We start from the raw sequence: 16,781 nt of genomic DNA, 5'->3' as shown, positions 1-16,781 counted from the left end.
CCATTCCCATGAGGGTCTCTTACCTGCGGATGGATTTGTAAGCCCCAGGCAGGTGGAGGATGGATTCCCATGGGGCACTGTGGCAGTGCTGAGGATGGGATCATAACCAAAATAGGCCACACAGGTTGAAAATAAATACTTTATGCAAAGACATTCTTTAAGGCAGTGGAGTTCCCATCATGCACCTCTCCAGGACTGCTGCCCCAACCCAAGGAAAATGTGAGTAGGGGTCAGGCAAGAGACCCAAAAGGGGCAGCCTAGAAGCTAATTGACAAATGGAGTCTAAAAGCAATGGAGAATGTAGAAAGGTTGGGCTGGGGTGGGGACAGGACGAACCCCAGCTCATCCGGCTTGGCTTAGAGTTAAGGTGCTAAACTCCTGGCTCCATCGAAGTACAAGGTCCTCACTTTTGGCTGGGGACAAGATCGTGTAAGTCTCGTTCTGCAGACATCTCATACGGGACACCTACATGGGGATTGGGTACACACAGTCTGCGTCACAGGGCCAGGAGCCAGAGGTGTGGAGGTGGGGAGGTATCAGAAGTCCCACAAGAACCAGAGGCAGGCGGGCATGGGCACAGAGCAGGAGAGGGAAGGAGGAAACTCAGATGTGGGTTTTTCAAGCTGCAAGAGACACAAAGTAGCCCAGCCCCCTCCTTTCAGAAATGAGGAGGCTGAGGATAGGGGAGGAAGTAACTTATTTCAGACTACTTGGTGAGTAATAGCGGGAGGCAAGAGTGAGACCTCAATATCTAATTCCCAGCCCAGATTGGGTTCTTCCTGTGGTGCTTTCAGGGCTCTCACCTCTCATTTGCATAGTCCCTCCCGGAACCCTCCAGCCTGGGGGGATCTTGCTTACTCCAAGGCTGGAGGAGTAGAGGAGAGGGAGCACTCTGGTGGAGGCCTCTGTCCTGAGAGACAAGTAGGGGACGGCTCTCCACATCCCTGCTGCTGGGGAAGGGGAGGTGGGGGGGGGGGTGGCTCAGAACAGATCCAGCTAAGGTGACTGAGTGATCGAAGGGCTTATGGGAGGAGGAGGCGGCAGGGTGAGGGACTCACCTTCCTATCCCGGTTTTTCATCAAACACTGTTGGCTTTTGAAGGAACAGTAGTTCGGGTACTGCACAAAGTCAGTGTCACAAATCTAAGCCAGGAGCCAGGGATGGGGAGGTGGGAAGATATCAGAAGCCTTACGAGACACCAGACTGCCCGTGGTGGCAGAACCAGGGGCAGAGGTGTGACCCTTGAGGACCAGACCTCTCATACCTGGGGTGCTCCCCTCTCTGAGGAATAGGCCTTTGTCCCCTTTCCCATCCCACTCTCAGTCATAGTTCAGTTACTAGGAAAAAGCCAGGAGCCAGAGGTGGGAAGTGGCTGCTCTGCTGGTCACCTTGCTTGGAAAGTGGCTGAGGAATGGGGACGGGGAAGTGGGGCCCTAAGGGTGCAGAACTTGGGAAGGGGGCCCGATGGGTGGCCCAATCTCATGGAGCCTCCTAGTGATACGTAAGTGAGGGGGAGGGTGAACAATCTCTAATATGTGACCTTGGGTGAGTCGATTTCCTTTGTGGGCCTCGCCTCCCCATCTATAAATCCAGGAAGCAGAGATAATCTCTGAGACCCCTTCCAGATCTAGGGGCCCCTCAGCTCAGAGACCAATTGTTTCTTAAGCTGCCCTTACTTTTCCTTGCCTTGGTTTTCCCTGCTAAACCAGAAAGGGGGGCCTGGCTCTCAGGTACGACAGGTAGTTCCACAGGGGAAGTAACTTTGGAGAGAGAGGGAGCAAAGTTGATACCATTGAGCAGGAAAAGCACTGGAAGAGCCGGGAAGAAGACTGTCAGTCCGACTGAGGCAGTGAAGCTTCGGATCACAGGGTTGGTGCCCCCCAAGGCATCAGCTAGTCATGTGTTGTAGAGATGAGTACAAACAACTGTGGCTCAGAGAGGGAAGTAACTTGACCAAAACCTCTCTTCCAGGCAGGTAACTGGCAGAGCTGGGACCAGAACCTCTGTCTCCTGCCCCCCAGTCCTGTGCTCTCCCAACCCTCTCATTTCCTACTTCTTTGCCAAATACGATCCTGCTCTGTTGTGTTTGTGTGTGTGTGTGTGTGGTGGGGGTGGTCTATTGGAGAGAGGCAGGAGGCTCAGCAGTGAGGACTGGTTCTCAGAAGCCAGGGGCCCAAGCCCCCTTCTACATCCTAGGGCTGCCTAAAAAAACTAACCCAAAGGAACTGAGGTGAGTCGGGTGGGGCTGAGCTTCGGGGAAAGGCTCTGACCTTGGTAGGGAAATCCCCATCCTGGAAGCTAAGGAATTCAGTCTGGAGCCAGCCCGCAACTCGATTATCTTCACAGCCCTTCGAGGCTAGCCGAGCACACCAGAAGTCCATGCGGAGCCCGCCATATAATTCCATCCCAAAAAAGTGGCCTGATCGTCTGTCCCCCATCTGTGGCACAGGGGACAGGGGAGAGGTGCCACACCACTGCTCTCCTGCTGGCCTCCCTCCCACTGCCCATATCTGCCTGGAGTCTGAGGCCTCCCCCACTGCAGGCTGCCCAGCTGGCTAGGTACCTGGATGCCGATGGACAAGCTCTGAGATGCAAGCAAGGGGCTCATGAAGGGCGTTTTGTGGGAGCTGTCACACTGCTGCCGCTGCAGGTTGGCCTCTGAGTGGCATTGCTCCAGCTTCAGGGAGCAGAAGTCACAGAGGGGACAGACAGCTGTGTGGCGCCGCCCAAGGTTGTCACAGACCTGGGGCAAGAGTATGGTTAAGAGGCCGAGGCTGAGACTCTCAGAGCCATCTCCACAAAATGGCTTTGCATTTAGGCTCTTGCAAAAGCTTCTCTGGCTTTTATCCCTCCCTCCACCCACCTCAAGTGTTCCTCAAGGACCTTGTCTCAGCTATCTATTTCTTCACCCTCTTCCAGATGATTTATTTCCTCCCAGGTAATCTTCATCTCTCTGCAGGAGACACCCAAATCTTTATCATGCTCCAAATCCTCAACTGCCAAGTGCCTGATAGATTCTCTACCATCAGGTGACCTACAACTACACTAATTTAGACTATGAATAGGACTCCTAACTGCCATCCCCTCTTTCTCTCTGTGCTAATAATAATGCTAATATTTACAAAGAGTTGACAACAGGGCTAGGCACCATGGCTATAAACACTATCATCTCGGTACTCACAAGAACCCTACGCTCGCATGGGTACTAATAATCTCTCCATTTGACCGATGAAGAAACAGGCTCAGTGAGGCTAACTTGCTCAAAACCACGTCTTATGGATGGTAAAGCCGAGACAAAGATCCAGTCCTTCTAACTTCAAAACCTTCAAGTTCTTGGAAGACATTATGGAGTGGAGCGACCCAGCTCCGGCTCCTCGCAGGGCTCTCCACCCCATGGGAGCTCTCTCAGCGGGAGCGCTAGTCAATCCCGCCTTCCTCCTTCTCCACCCGTGGGCACAGCCGCTGTGCACAAAATCTCCTAGGTCACCTTGTTTACTTCACACAACAGCCCATAAGGCAGGCATAGTCATGTCCCCAGCCAAAAATGGTTACTAAATTTTTATTTCCTACCAAATTAAACACAAGTGCTTCAGACTGTCATTTAAGATTTTTCACATTAAGACCTTTACTATCTCTTTGACTAGGCAAAATGAACTCCTCATTGTTCCCTTAACCAAGCCCTGAAATCCAGTGGGCTCCTGAACTTCCTACACTTTAAAAGCTCTCTCAGACACCTACCACACCCTTTTTGTAATGCCGCTGAATACCTTGTGGGCTCCAGGCCCTTTAAGTACTAGAGCGATATGCTCTTTATCCATCTCTCAAGAAATCTCTTTTCTTTCTTGTCTCAGAGCCTTTGTACATACTATTCCCTCTAGCAGGAACCTTCTACTGAGCCCCTTCTTTCACGTGGTTAACTTCTTTTTTTTCTTCAGGTTTCAGTTTAAACATCAGTTCCTCTAAGCAGCATTCTCCCATCCTCCCAAACACAGGCAGTTGTGCTCCCTCCCTTCCACTCTCTTTGTACTCATCCATCAGCGTTTATCCTGTCATGCCGTTCTGCCTGTTTCCTCCAAGAGCTCCCAGACGATTGGATCTATGGTACTTATTGCCAACATCTCCAATAGCTAGTACAGACTTGGTGCCCAATATTTGTCGAACAAATGGATGATGGCACACCAGCTCTCGACAAATGTTTGCTAACTTGTGTTATTTGAATACCTAAAGCACATTTTCCTGGGAACAGGACTTGCTGGGTGCTGAGAATACAATGAGACTAGAATCTCTCTACAGATCCCTGGAATAGGTTCTATGACTCCTGTGGAAAGGAGAGCTGCAAAGTCAAGTATTGAAGATGATGATTTGCACGAGGAGATGACTCAAGCCTAAAAACTCAAGAGAACTGAAGAATCGATTCTGGATTGGAATGGATTCCAGACTAGGTCTTGGGCTTTCCTCCTTTAGGGTGAGCTGGAGATGTCCTTCCAAAGAAAGGATTCCCACTTGAAGAGAACCTCTCCAGGATGCCTCATGTTTTCTGTATCCCTGCTCATCCCCTCACTCCAAAGGCCTAGTAGTGCCTGGCTCAGAGGATACCCAGTGAGAATGTATCTATTAAACAGCATGGTGGGCATACCGCCTTCCCGAAACCAAGAACCTCATCCTCCAAGTGCTTCCAGGCCTTGGCTGTGGGGGTCATGGTGCAGGTGTTCTCCAAAATGGAATAGCACATCACCAGCAAGGCCTCCACGTGGGGCAGCTGCAGGAGGCTGCAATGAGACAGCACTGACTTGTGGGGATGGGCCAGAGGGCTGGGGCAGAAAATCCCTTCCCCTCCCCTCAGCCTCTGTTCTTGGTCACACACATTCAGCATGCTGGATGGAGCCTTAGAGGCCTCTGAAACAACTGCCTCCTTTTAAATATGAGGAACTGAGGTCCAGAAAGGAGAAGTAACTTCCTAAAAATTACAATGTTAATCAAGGCCAGAGACAAGACTGGTAGCTCCAGGTACAGGGAGAAATATGCCATGAAGAAAACGGGTGTCTAGGACAGTGCTTAAACCAGTGATGGCCAGAGAACAGATGAGGCAAGCAATTGTTAGGTGTGCCTGAAGGCCAACCAGGTCTGAGTGGGTCTGGAGGTCAAAGGTGGGAAAGTGGGTTTCTTGTTGCCAAATAAGGCAACAGGAAGGGTAGGGCTGGTTGGGAGTCAGAACTTCCTGTACCCGCCAGAGTCTGGGCTTCTCCAGATGGAGCCCTCATCATATATATCATTCATTTCATCCATTTCCTGGGCAGATCGAATGAGCTCCTGGATGTTCTCCAATGTCATAGGCGTAGACTCCACTTCCCGTACCCGGGGAGGGTAAGCGAAAGGCTTGGAAGATAAAAATTCAGCCTGGAACTTGGACTGCGAGTCTGTCTGCAGCTCAGACATGGCCTCCAGTCCCTCCTCTGTCCCCTGTCCTTCCTCCTGCTTCCCCTCCTCCTCCTGTTCCTCCTCCTGCTCCTCTTGCTCCTGCCCTTCATCCTGCTTATGTTCTTGTCCTTGCTCCTGTCTGTGCTCCTGCCCTGTATTCTGCTTATGATCTGGCCCTTTCTCCTGGCCTCCCAGGGACAAGGAGGATTGCAGCAGCTCCTCCACATTGTTGTTGAGCCGCTCAGGCCAGGGCTGGAAGGCCTGCCGTTCCGTGGCTGCAGCAGAGTTAGGGAAGGGCCGAGAAAGAAAACGGAAAGGGATGGTTAGCTTTCTGGTCCCTCAAGTGTCTTTGTTCACAGAGACACACATACATAAACACCAAGGCAGAAGAAAGCAGCCTAAATCACACTTATCCACACAGTTAAGTATAAAAGACACAGAAAAGAATACAGATATCAAAATAGGATTACCATGGTGATTGTGATATTGGCGGTACGTCACCTTTCCACCTCCCTTATAAGTGCTCCTCTTCCTTATCTCAAATACCACCTATTGTCCGTCTCACTTGGGAAACACCACATATTCTGAATAACAAATCCTTTCTAGCTTACAAAAGTCCCAGAGGACTTCCAAACACAGAAATTGGAGAGTTAGGAAAAATGGATTCATTGCAGACTTGTAAGTAATGTCAGAAGATATTCTGGGACAGGAAAGCTCTAACTTGTATTCATAAAAGCAGGCTCTCCCTTATGTAAAGGGATGCCTGCCCCCATCTCCCACCCTCGCTCTACATTCTTCCCATTTCTTTACAACTGACGCCTTAAATCCTGGGTTCTGGGATTTGTGGAAGGAGTTACTGAGAGTCTCTCAGGTGCTGGGGGGGGGGGATCTCACCTGTGATATGGGCTGACATGGGGGAAGTCATTGTGGTGGATGGAACTTCAGCAGAAGAAGAGTCTATCTCCTTGAGAGTGTTAGGTGAGAGAATTGAGACTGGCTGGGAGCATCGGACTCTCTGCAAGAAGAGAAGGAATGTGGGAATGCCTTTCTCAAAGGGTGGACTTCTACCCCAGCTTATTCCTCAGTCCCTTTTCCAGTATGCCTTCTCTTTCACAGTTCCTGGACAGGGATGAAGGAACATGGTCTCTGGTGGAACGCTCTAGACCTGAGAAAGGGTTCCCCTACAAGATAAAACTCCCTGTTTGGGCCACACCCTTGTCTTCATCCTTTTGTGTTTGACTTGAATGAAATCACTGACCATGAGAAGAAATTAAAAGGTTTATCTCTTTGCCTCTTCCCATCCCTCTTCTCTCCTTTTCTTGCACTCAGTCTGAATGCCAAAAGTGAGACTGTATTCATACATAATCTGGGTAAATAACTGGCAAAGTGGCCGAGAGGGAGGGAGGATCTAAGGATGGCCCTCCTGGAACTCTTCCTCAGCTCCTAACTTGGTCCTGGGACATCAGATCCACCTTTGTCCTGGGCCTTACCTTGGCATAGTAGACATGGTTGGAGCAACGGTACTGAGTAAACTGGCAGAAGGATTCAAACCAGGAGGCATAAGGGAGGTCGGAGCAAACAGCGCCTGAGAAGGGTCAGGGGTGGAGAAGGTGAACACACAAGGGAGAGCTCTCTTCTGGAGAGGGCAGTGGGCACCCTGGGTCTGGAGAGTGGAAAATGTGGGCGCAGGGTTAGAGGCCAGCCATATCCTTCCCTTGTCTCCAGTGAGCACAAGGCTGCCCACTAGTCAGTCGACCCTCACCGTCGGGCACCAAGCCATGATTCTCATATTGGTCCAGCTGGACGAGGGTGGGGTTCCGGCAGCCATGGGTGGCGCGGAGACGGCAGGTCGTCTCTGCCTTCCAGGTAGGGGTCAGCAGTGCAAAGAAGCGTTCATATTCGGTGGGAGAGAGAGGGCTGCCTGGAGTGAAGGTCGAAATTGAATCCTGGGCTGGGGTAGTTGACGGAGGCAGGAACAACACTGCGGGGCGGGGAATAAATGAATGGATGGACCGAACTCCCAAACCTTCTCTGGCCCGGGACAGACCCAGACTGGGCAGCGGAGCCCCGTGCAAATTAGAACCGGGCAGGAGGCGGGGGCGGTGGGGATGACAGGGGCAGAGATTGAAGTGAGCCCGTGGCAGATGGGGGGAGGAGCTCAGTCAGAAGCTAGGGAGCACGTCCAAGGCGCCCTCCGTGAGAAACGTTTCAGAAACAACAAAGGAAGGATTCTCCGGAGGTAAAGGACCAAGTCCGGGGAAGAAGAGACTGAGTAGGTGGGACTCTCTCACCCTTCAGGAGTAAGAGAAGGAAGCCAGCGGTGAGCTTCCTCATGGCCCCAGACTATCCGCTTGCGTTTCCTGGACCAAAGCGGCCTCTAACGGGCCAAGCCACAGAGAGCCAGCGGCGCGGGCTAGCGGATGGGGGGTAGCATAGGCGGCCCGACGTCACAAAGGGCTGGGGGCGGGGCCTCAAAAACTGACGCGGGGAGCTTATGGGCCCTCCCTGTCATATTCCAGCTGGATAGATGATGGCAAAGGTTAACACTGACGCAGTACCTTTGGTGGAATAGTTCTATGTGTGCATCACTTCATTTCATTTCCAAGGTAATCCCGTAGAGTGGATACTATTATGCCCATTTTATAGATGACGAAACCGGGACTTCCAGAGACAATTTGCCCACTAGGCAGTGAAGCCTGGATGTGAGTATAGGTAGGTTTCTGGAGCTGCTGACGTGGAATGTGCAAAACAAAGCCAGAGCCTACCCGGGTAGGAACCAGAAGGGAAGCCTCCAGGTAAGAAATGAGCCAAAAGGGGTAACAAGAGTGAGGTTTGGGCGAGGGGGAGCTCAGGTAAGAAGGACTCAGTCTACTCAAGTATTTTCCCAGTGGGAGGTGAACAAGACAATCCACAGGCATAAGGGAAAAAAACATTTGTTTTTCTGTTTTGTATTTAAAATAAGAAACCAAACTAATATTGAGTATAATAGTACATGTATAAAACACAAAGACACATTTATTGGAAATTAAGTGAAAGATGTTTTATGGAGAAAAGATGCACAATTTTTAAAAGTTTTGGAAACCCCTGGTCTGAGGCACACCCCTCAGCCAGCTTTGTCCTTCCTAAGTTGAGAAGCTGTGGATTCTGGTGCACTTCTGGTTCCAAGTCTTGTCCTACTTCTGGCATGTCATCCTCCCGCCTCTTATCCAACCCAGAGGATGCAAAGGAAAAAAAAAAAAGCTTAGCACATATACTAAAATGATGTCTCTACAAAAAACACAGCAGGCCAACAGGTACAGCTTTTATTCACCTACCCAAGTTCCTTTACATGTGACTTATCTGCATTCCACCTTGCCCCCTCTCCCATTCACAAGGCCAGGATGAATCCTCTTGGCACAGGGGAAGGGGTGCCCCTTCGACTAGGGCCACAGCCCAGATAAGCTGAGGGAGCCCCCACCATGGAAAAAGCAGGAAGAGAATGATGAAAGTTTATTACACCGTAGCTCCCCACACACGGGGAAAGGGGAATTAGGAGGGCTGGGGTAGTGCCCTCACGCTACTGCCCCGGTCCTTAAATACAAAGCAAGGGGAGTAAAGAGGATCATCCCTCAGGAATACAGCACCAACCTCAGCATAGAGGCAAAAAGACAGCGGGCAAGACCACTTCCCTCTGAAGGGGGTGGGCTGAATGAGAGCACATACCCTTAGTGGCTGCGGCACCCCTCCCTACCAGGATTTGGATGCAGCCTCAGCACCAGGAGTGGGGAGAGGGGAGGAGAAGGGATGACAACATCGCACCATCCACTTCTCCCTGAACCCCCAGGCCCCAGCACAGGCATTCCTCTCCCCACTAGCCCAGGTCAGGGGATGTGGAAGAAACTGTGTCGGAATCCAAGGCCCTTATCTATTTCTTCTTCCGTTCTTGGGAGCAGCGCGGGCAAAACCTACAAAGGAATGAATAGAACTGATAGAGAAGGGGAGAAGGAAAGTGAGTGAAAGGGGGAATGCCCTCTGCTGTACAGCTTAGGGACAGTCCAGCTCCTACCACAACTCTCACTCACCATTTCCCCCGAGGCTTGGTTGTCAACCCCACACAGGCAAAGTGGAACCACTCTATGGAACACTAGAAAAGGAAGAAGATGGCAGAAGCGGAAGTCGGGCCAGGGTGAGGCAGAGGAAAGAAAAGCGGCCTCTGCCTTCTAGATTCCTTAGGAGTATTCCCTATCCGGTCCCTATGGAGAATTCTTAGAGGTCCCAAGGCCAAACAACTCCAACTGCCTTCCTCCTATCCTAAGTCCCACTATTCAACCATTTCCCCCCTTTTGTTCTCACTCTCCCTTTAAGTCCCCCAGAACCCCACATCCTGAGGCAAAACGGATCTCACATCAGGGTTGTCACAGCCAATCATCTCTCCATAGGAGACCTGGTGACAAAGGCAATAGGTGGGTTCGTTGGGATCCACAGGCATATCCAACACATCAGAGGGGTGGACACTGCCAAAGGTCACTGAGGGCATCCCATACTCAGGACTTCTGCATGCCAAGAGGAAGAGAAAGTGTCATCTGCAGGAAGGGAAGCTATAACTTGAGGTGCTCAGAGGTGGTCCAAGGAGATCCTGGTAGGGCAAGTGATTTGGGGCTTCTCTGTCCAGCAGATACCAAAACGATCAGAAGAGTTACTGGCACAGAAGACAGAAAGTGGCAAGGGGTGGGCTGTGTGGAGCGGGAGTGGACAGTGGGAGAGAAGAGAGTGTCATCAGACAAAGTGCTCCCAGTACACTCACGTGCGCACAAGTTTTAACTTCTTCTGGGCAGCCTTGGGGGCTTCTTCATCTGAGTTTTTCCCTTTGGAACGAGCACGGGCAGCTTTCTTCTCCTTTTGAGTCCGGCCTTCTGGGAAAGAAGGGGAAAGCCAGAAGGCAAGGAGACAGAAAGATGGGTTAAGTCCTCCTTCTTCCCATTCTTTCTAACCTGATGCCCTTTCCTCACAGCTGAAGAGCTGAGTTCTTCTCCCTCTGAATCTTCGCCCCGCCTCTCAAGAGCCCACCCCCCTCCTCACTCTTTTTGCCTTTGCTGGAAGAGCTGTCATAGTCACTTGACTCAATCTGCTTCTCCTTCAAATCAGCCTCAAATCGGGCCAGGTCTGTGTCCAGCCGCCGAATGTGTTTATCCACCTGGGTGGGAAGGAAGAAGGAAGAGGTAAAAGTCTGGTTCCAATGAAAGAAAATAGGCTAACACAGATTCTGTGGATCACCCAGACCCAAAAAAGATCCCAACACAGCTGAAGGAGGGGTCTAGGACCCCAAGGAATAGATAGGAGGTAGGTGGGGAGCCGTGAACAGGGCCATACCATCTCATAGGTCTGCATGGCAAGCTGCACCTTGTCGTCACCAAATTCCTTGCACTTGCCATAGGCTTCCTGGATCTGTTTGAGAAGGGCCAATTTTTCCTCGGAGCTCAGGTTGCGGGCGCTACTCATATACTCAGTGGCCAACTTGTCAATTTCAGCCTTTAGGTCTACAACAGAGAGAGGCCTGGTCACAATGGCCCCTGAGTGGCTAGGTGAAACACACTTCTTCCTCTTGTTCTTGGACCTTCTCCATTGACCATAACCTTCGAACTAAAATGTACTGAACGTTCACAGGTACTGTGCCATGTGTTCAAATAATACAACATATTGACAATATTTGTTTAAAGGTGACTTCGAGTGCTGAAAACATTGCTACCAGAGATGGAACTTAAATTATTGAAACATAATGAGGGATCCTTTATATACAGCACTAATACGAAGTATACTTTTGTTGATATCTGAAGATGTTTCTTTGCAAGGCTTGCTGCTGCTTCGTGGACTATGAATTTTGTCTCAAAAGCCAGCTGGTTTCTTATCTCAAAAATATCCCACAGGAACTCCAAGTGCTGTAAACCAGGCTGGGTCATCTGCTGCTGCTGGCTTCCAGGTCTGTGCACCTATATCTCCTCATTTAAAATGAGGCCCTAGTTCAATTATGTAACAGTTCTTCTACTTACTTCTCACTCTATTTTACTCATCATCTGCAACTTGTTTATATTTCTCCTCCCATTTTTTCCTGTTTTCTTAGATGTTGCTCTAAACACTTCAATATTGGAAGGCTGGTGATGTCCAAAGACACTTACTGTAGATGTCTACTGCCTAATATTTGGTAGGGCTCACAAAAAATATCGATGGAAGGAGACAGAAACATGACTGTAACAGAGTGCAGTGACACATAACAGGGAGAACTATGCACACACAATGTTTATGCCCTACCCGTATGAGGCCCTTGGAGGATGCTGAAAAAGCAAGTAGTTTGATCATCTCCAACTGATCTTTCTGTGCATCAACTCAATATTTGGAACTGTATTACAAAGAAAGCAAGCTGGTTCTCGGAATTTGGCAGCAGTTCTCAGGGGCCTACATCCAGGATTTTAGATGATGGTTCACCTTTTCATGAGTAAGCTTATCCAGGGTAACTTAAATCAGAGTTTTAGGTATTCTAACACCAGCTCTTACATCCCTGAGCATGGCTACATAAGGATGGAAGATAAGATCTATATATCCTTCAGCGGGTATATTTGGGGATAGCTCCAACAGATATCTTTGACCTTGAAGAGACCAACATTCCAGCGTAACCTCAGGCTCCAAGTGAATGCCTCAATGAAGCTAAACTTGCTCAACATCCAAGGAAGGCCACAGATGGTATCCAGTGCTTCTGTAAGTTTGAAGAATACAGTGTAGAGGTCCTGAATTTAACTGCTGATTTTCCTTCTTTTTTTTTTTTCTCTTTAAGAACTTCTCATACAACAAAGCTCCTGTCTACCAACATGAGTTGCAGTCCAAAGGCACAATGAATTTTTTGACAGTATCATTAACAATCTAGTGGAGTAGAAGGATTCTAACCTTCCTATAAATACACTGAATATGGAGAACAGAAATGATTCTAGAGTTGACTGTGGTTTGTTGAATTCTTCTTGAGAAAGATATAAAGAACATAGCATCTCTGAATTCTTGAGGCATTGTTGTAATACTCCATTTGTTATAGAAAAGCTGGTATAGAAATGCAGATCCTTATTACTCTCCTTTTAAGAAATGCAAGAAAGTAAAAAAAGAGAGAAAAGCTACAGTTCTCCAGATCAGACCAGATGATACGATACCACCAAACAGAAAAAGAAATGATCATACACACTCTATATAACGAGTGGACTCCTGGCTCTGTACGTACCCTCTGTTCTTTGGTCCAGGTCCCTCATGAGCTGAAAGTTTCTCTGCAGTTCAAAGGGGAGGTTTTCAATACCTAGCAAGAAGAGAAATAGAATCACTGGACATCATAGGCCTTATAGCTTTTAAAAGTACAGGTTCGAAACCAGACTCAGTTTTCCCTTTGAACCACAGGATGTATCTGTGAAAGTATTCATCATTCCTTTCTCAGAAGAGGCTGCGTCTGCCTCTCTACGACCAACCTCTCCATCTCTGTACAGCTTTCCCACCCCTTCTCCCTCCAGTGACCTCACTCTACAAATGAGCCCTTCCTTTACTTTCAATCTCTGCCTAACGACTTCTTGCCCTCAAGTTACAAATACCTTCCTGGTAGCCTCTATCACTCATCATACACATACTTCCATCTGTTCTCCATATAGTAGCCAGAATGTTCTTCTAAAAAATACAAATCTGATCAAGTCACTCTCCTGCTTATAACCCTCCAGTTACTTCCTATCGCACTATTCCTAATCTTATTTTGCACTTTCCGACTCTTGCTTACCTCACACCAGTCTTAACTCATGTCAGTCCCCCTTTGTGCTCTGATCATATTGGCCTTTTCTGAGAATATTGGAACTTGCCAACATTTTTCCAACCACTTGGCTTTCCACATCCTGCTCTCTCTGCCTGGAATGCACCTGCCAGGTCTTCCTCATCCCACCTCCACCGAACCCGTTGGCCTACTAAATTCCTGTTCGTTCTTCAAAGTTCAGCTCAACAAGTACCCTGGATTATGCTGTTGTTATTACATATACATATAGCTCCTTCTTGACACTTATCTAACTATAATTAATTGTGTAATTAGTTATGGTATTTTTGGTATCTGTCTCCCTCCAGAAGGGCTAGGCATGCCTGTCTTCTATTTCCCCAGTGTTTAGAACTATGACTTGCATGCAGAGGGTCCACAATAAATACCTGAATAAATGTATGAATAATTAAATCTCTCCCATAAAAGAAAAATCCTTGCATGCCTCCACTGCCTCAGGTCCACCACCATACTGAGATTACATCACCTATGACTTATCAAAGCACATGATCTGTGATTAGTTCGAGGCTAAAATACATGTCTGTAGCAGCTGGTGCCTCCCTCTCTCTGGAGTAACTTCCTTCCTCTTGGGATTCCAAATCCCATTATATACTTATTGGTAATTCCAGCAGTGATGTTTCCATAGCCTGTCCCTTAAATGTTAAATGTTTTCTTGAGATTACACTTTAATCCTCTCATTTGCTCACTTTTTTCCCTGAATGATCTTGATATCATTCATTCTCTTGGATACAATACCATTCATATGCTTAAGTCTAAATTGAATTAAATATATTGCTGTTACTCCTTGTACTCCTTGTCTTGAATTTTCTATCTTGTTGATGATATACTGTCTACCTCACTTACTAAGTAGGAAAGTCAGTCACCTTAGATCCTTCCTTCTCTCAACTATTCAATCATTCAGTCAGTCCTGCCATATTTAACTCCTAAACACTTCTCACTCTCTAAGATCAGGCCCACATCTCTGACCTAGACTGCTATCACTAACTGAGCTCCCTATTACTAATGTTATCGTACTCCAATTTATCACACATTATTTTCTTTTACAAAAATCTCTATTTAAAAAATCCGTTGGTCCCTCACTAAAGTGCAAGCTTCTTAGCTTGGCTTTAAAAAATCTTGCACAATCTACCCCAAGCCTTTCTCAAGTCTCGCTTCCCAATCTTCCACCTTAGAGTCTTACATATCAAACACTCTGACCTCACTTTTCCCTGACCTTGCCACAAACCCATCATAACATTTTTGTTAATGCTATCCCCAACCTGCAAATCCCTCTTTTCACCCTGGCATTCTCCATAAAGCTTTACCTACATTCTTAGGTAATTAACCTCTTCAGTGTTACCAAGTGTCCTTTGAATGTATTTCTAGTAGTTCACTTATCACATTGTTTTATATTTATTAGCAGAATCTGTTTCTTACTAGACTATGAACACTTGAGGGCAGGTGCTGTGTCTTATTCATTTTTGTATATCTCCAGTACCTGCCATTATGTCTAACTCATTGCAGGTCCTCACTAAATGAATGAATGAAGGACTCCCAATACTAAGATAAACGTAAGTGCCTAGGGTTACAAGCTTTGTGAAGGGCCAGGCTACATAAGTGGCATAAACATAACACAAGATTTGCATTTGATAGGAATTTGATCTTTACTCTGAGAAGCGTTCCATTCATCATCTGACAGAGGTCACAACCCCCCATCCCCAAGAGAAGCCATTTCTGAGAAAGAACTAAGCGGGGGAGCCGCAAGGTCTCTGTCACTGCACTAAATAGCAGTGGGTGATATACTAAAACGATCGATTCTTAACGATTAGGAGAAAAAAATATACCTTGAGGCTGGAGACCCTGAAGATGGGGGCAGCAAATATCTTCCCGGATATATCTACTAGCCCTTCAAGAGACATCCCTTAGCCCCATCGTGCAGCCTCTCCCTCATCTACATCCAAAAGCCAGGCCTAGATCCTGCTGCCCCGCCCCCTCTTTCTTCATATCCTCCAATATTTTTTCTCCCGGAACCCCTTCACAATTGTGACCTTGTAACCACAGGGACGGGACTTCGGGGACATAGATCTCCTCAGTCCGATTCCCTCCCCCCACCACCACTCTGTGACCCCTGACCCCCTCCTCCAGCCTGCTCTTACTGTCCAGATAATGTTCCAAATACATCCCCGCAGCCATCTTGAAGCAAAACAAAGCAACTTCCGATCCGCCCCGGAAGTGGCTGAAATGCGACAGGCGCTGAAGCTATTATTCTTGGGTTAAGGCCTTTCCGCCCTTAAAAGGAGAAGTTCCGCCCTTAGGAAATTATCCGCTGGGACACATCCGCCCGATATTGACTCTTGTCCTTTTGCGCAAGTAGCCAAGGCCGCCCGTAGTGAGGGACCTTGAAGCAGCTTGAGTCCGCTTCCGCCCTTACTGAGCCCCCATACGAGACTGACCGTGGCAGGCATGACGTCATTGGAGGTCGCCATTTTGCATCTTCTATCAAACTTTTTTTCCCTCCAAAACGAGAATGTGCGGTAATGAAGTAACCCCCGCCCCCCAACTTGTCTCTTTAGGATTGTAGTTCATAAATATCCCTTTTCAGTAATTGAGGAATCTTGCCATTTTGCTGAATATAAATCTGGTGACTAGGGCAGGTCCCAGCTGAATCAAGGGTTTCTCCAGGATAGCAGTTTCTAATGAAGTTACAGAGGCAAATCGCATGTTTGGAGGTTTAAACCCTCGGCATTTCTGTTCCCTCACACGAATATCAACTCCCCAGGTTTTTTGACATGGAAAAAGTTCATTATTTATAAATTCTGCTTATAAATACAAAGAATTACACAATGGAGGTGTAATTCTCCACACATTTTGTCAGGATTCCTGTCCTTTTACACGCCATTCTCACAAAGACGTAGTACTCCTGCCCTTGCCCTCTTGTTTTTGTCTTCCTTTTTCTTTGAATTTATATTGCATATTAACTGGCACCATCATTCTGAAAGGATTGGGGCATGGAATTTTGTCACAGCTGGGCCAGTTAGATGCTAGCTATCACCCTAGACAGCTACAGTACAATGGAAACTGTTTTTCATCAGGATGGAGAGCAATCAAGTGCATAACATGCTGCCACCACACCAGGGAAGCAGCTCAAAGTCCATGATCAGTAGTGGTGTTAGTAAGACAGTGTTTTGGAGATCATCACCTCTCACATTCTTGATGATAATCAGTATCACATGGGAGGCTTTTAATGAAACCAATTTTCAGCCACATAATTTAGAGCAAATATGTGAAGGGTATGGCAAAAACCCAGGTTTTACTACTGAGCAGGTGGTAAGATAGAGCAAGACGACTTCACTATATGTGTCATGCCTCTAGGTAAATAATTTAAGCTGTGTGTCTATTTCCTCCTCTGTATGAGAATAACAGTCAGTACCTACCTCATAGGATTGTTGCTATGAGTGAGCATATCCTTTAATAAAGTAGATTCTGGTTCTAATACCTGTGATGAAGGTAAGGCTGTCAGGGTCTTTTCAACAGTTGGTGAGAGCAAGCGAAAAAAGCAAATATT

At 47.8% G+C, this 16,781-nt stretch overlaps 2 protein-coding genes across 9 annotated transcripts; both read right to left on the bottom strand.

The window, feature by feature from the left end:
* Nucleotides 1-171: 171 nt before the first annotated feature.
* LOC107519761 (acrosin binding protein) lies at nt 172-9,053 on the bottom strand. Its single transcript, XM_036235871.1, has 10 exons — nt 9,046-9,053; nt 7,181-7,575; nt 6,909-7,003; nt 6,313-6,433; nt 5,225-5,693; nt 4,637-4,769; nt 2,564-2,743; nt 2,271-2,438; nt 1,059-1,142; nt 172-465 (listed from the first exon to the last, which is right to left on the bottom strand). The coding sequence occupies exons 1-10, from the start codon at nt 9,051-9,053 to the stop codon at nt 343-345; spliced, it is 1,776 nt and encodes a 591-aa protein (XP_036091764.1). The 3' UTR covers nt 172-342.
* Nucleotides 8,400-15,513, bottom strand: ING4 (inhibitor of growth family member 4). Of its 8 annotated transcripts, none has more exons than XR_001599175.2 (9): nt 15,373-15,513; nt 12,656-12,727; nt 10,768-10,934; nt 10,477-10,591; nt 10,202-10,310; nt 9,803-9,950; nt 9,480-9,541; nt 8,733-9,362; nt 8,400-8,619 (listed from the first exon to the last, which is right to left on the bottom strand). XR_001599175.2 is itself a non-coding variant. In XM_016162874.2 (8 exons), exons 1-8 carry the CDS (start codon nt 15,407-15,409, stop codon nt 9,323-9,325), a joined length of 750 nt encoding a protein of 249 aa, XP_016018360.1. In that variant the 5' UTR covers nt 15,410-15,513; the 3' UTR covers nt 8,400-9,322. The 8 variants fall into 8 exon arrangements, 5 of the variants coding, with proteins under 5 accessions (XP_016018360.1, XP_016018361.1, XP_016018363.1 ...); XR_004955760.1 differs by having other exon boundaries at nt 9,121-9,362; XR_001599177.2 differs by having other exon boundaries at nt 10,202-10,307; nt 10,486-10,591.
* Nucleotides 15,514-16,781: the final 1,268 nt, after the last annotated feature.

The sequence above is a fragment of the Rousettus aegyptiacus genome, unplaced genomic scaffold (genome assembly GCF_014176215.1).
Source record: "Rousettus aegyptiacus isolate mRouAeg1 unplaced genomic scaffold, mRouAeg1.p scaffold_m13_p_2, whole genome shotgun sequence".
In the NCBI taxonomy this organism is placed as follows: Eukaryota; Metazoa; Chordata; class Mammalia; order Chiroptera; family Pteropodidae; genus Rousettus; species Rousettus aegyptiacus.
The sequence above is the reverse complement of the archived record's forward strand: the minus strand, read 5'-3'. Positions and strand labels throughout refer to the sequence as shown.

What these genes read in the sequence shown, in the direction of transcription:
- LOC107519761 (XM_036235871.1), bottom strand. An exon ending in ACCATGTCTACTATGCCAAG is followed by an intron (nt 6,434 to 6,908) that starts GTAAGGCCCAGG and finishes CTCTTCTTGCAG; the next exon opens with AGAGTCCGATGCTCCCAGCC. An exon ending in AGAAGCCCAGACTCTGGCGG is followed by an intron (nt 4,770 to 5,224) that starts GTACAGGAAGTT and finishes GTCTCATTGCAG; the next exon opens with CCTCCTGCAGCTGCCCCACG.
- ING4 (XM_016162874.2), bottom strand. Translation starts at nt 15,409, where the DNA reads ATGGCTGCGGGGATGTATTTGGAACATTATCTGGACA. An exon ending in CCTGGACCAAAGAACAGAGG is followed by an intron (nt 10,935 to 12,655) that starts GTACGTACAGAG and finishes TCTCTGTTGTAG; the next exon opens with ACCTAAAGGCTGAAATTGAC. An exon ending in ACCAAGCCTCGGGGGAAATG is followed by an intron (nt 9,363 to 9,479) that starts GTGAGTGAGAGT and finishes ATTCCTTTGTAG; the next exon opens with GTTTTGCCCGCGCTGCTCCC.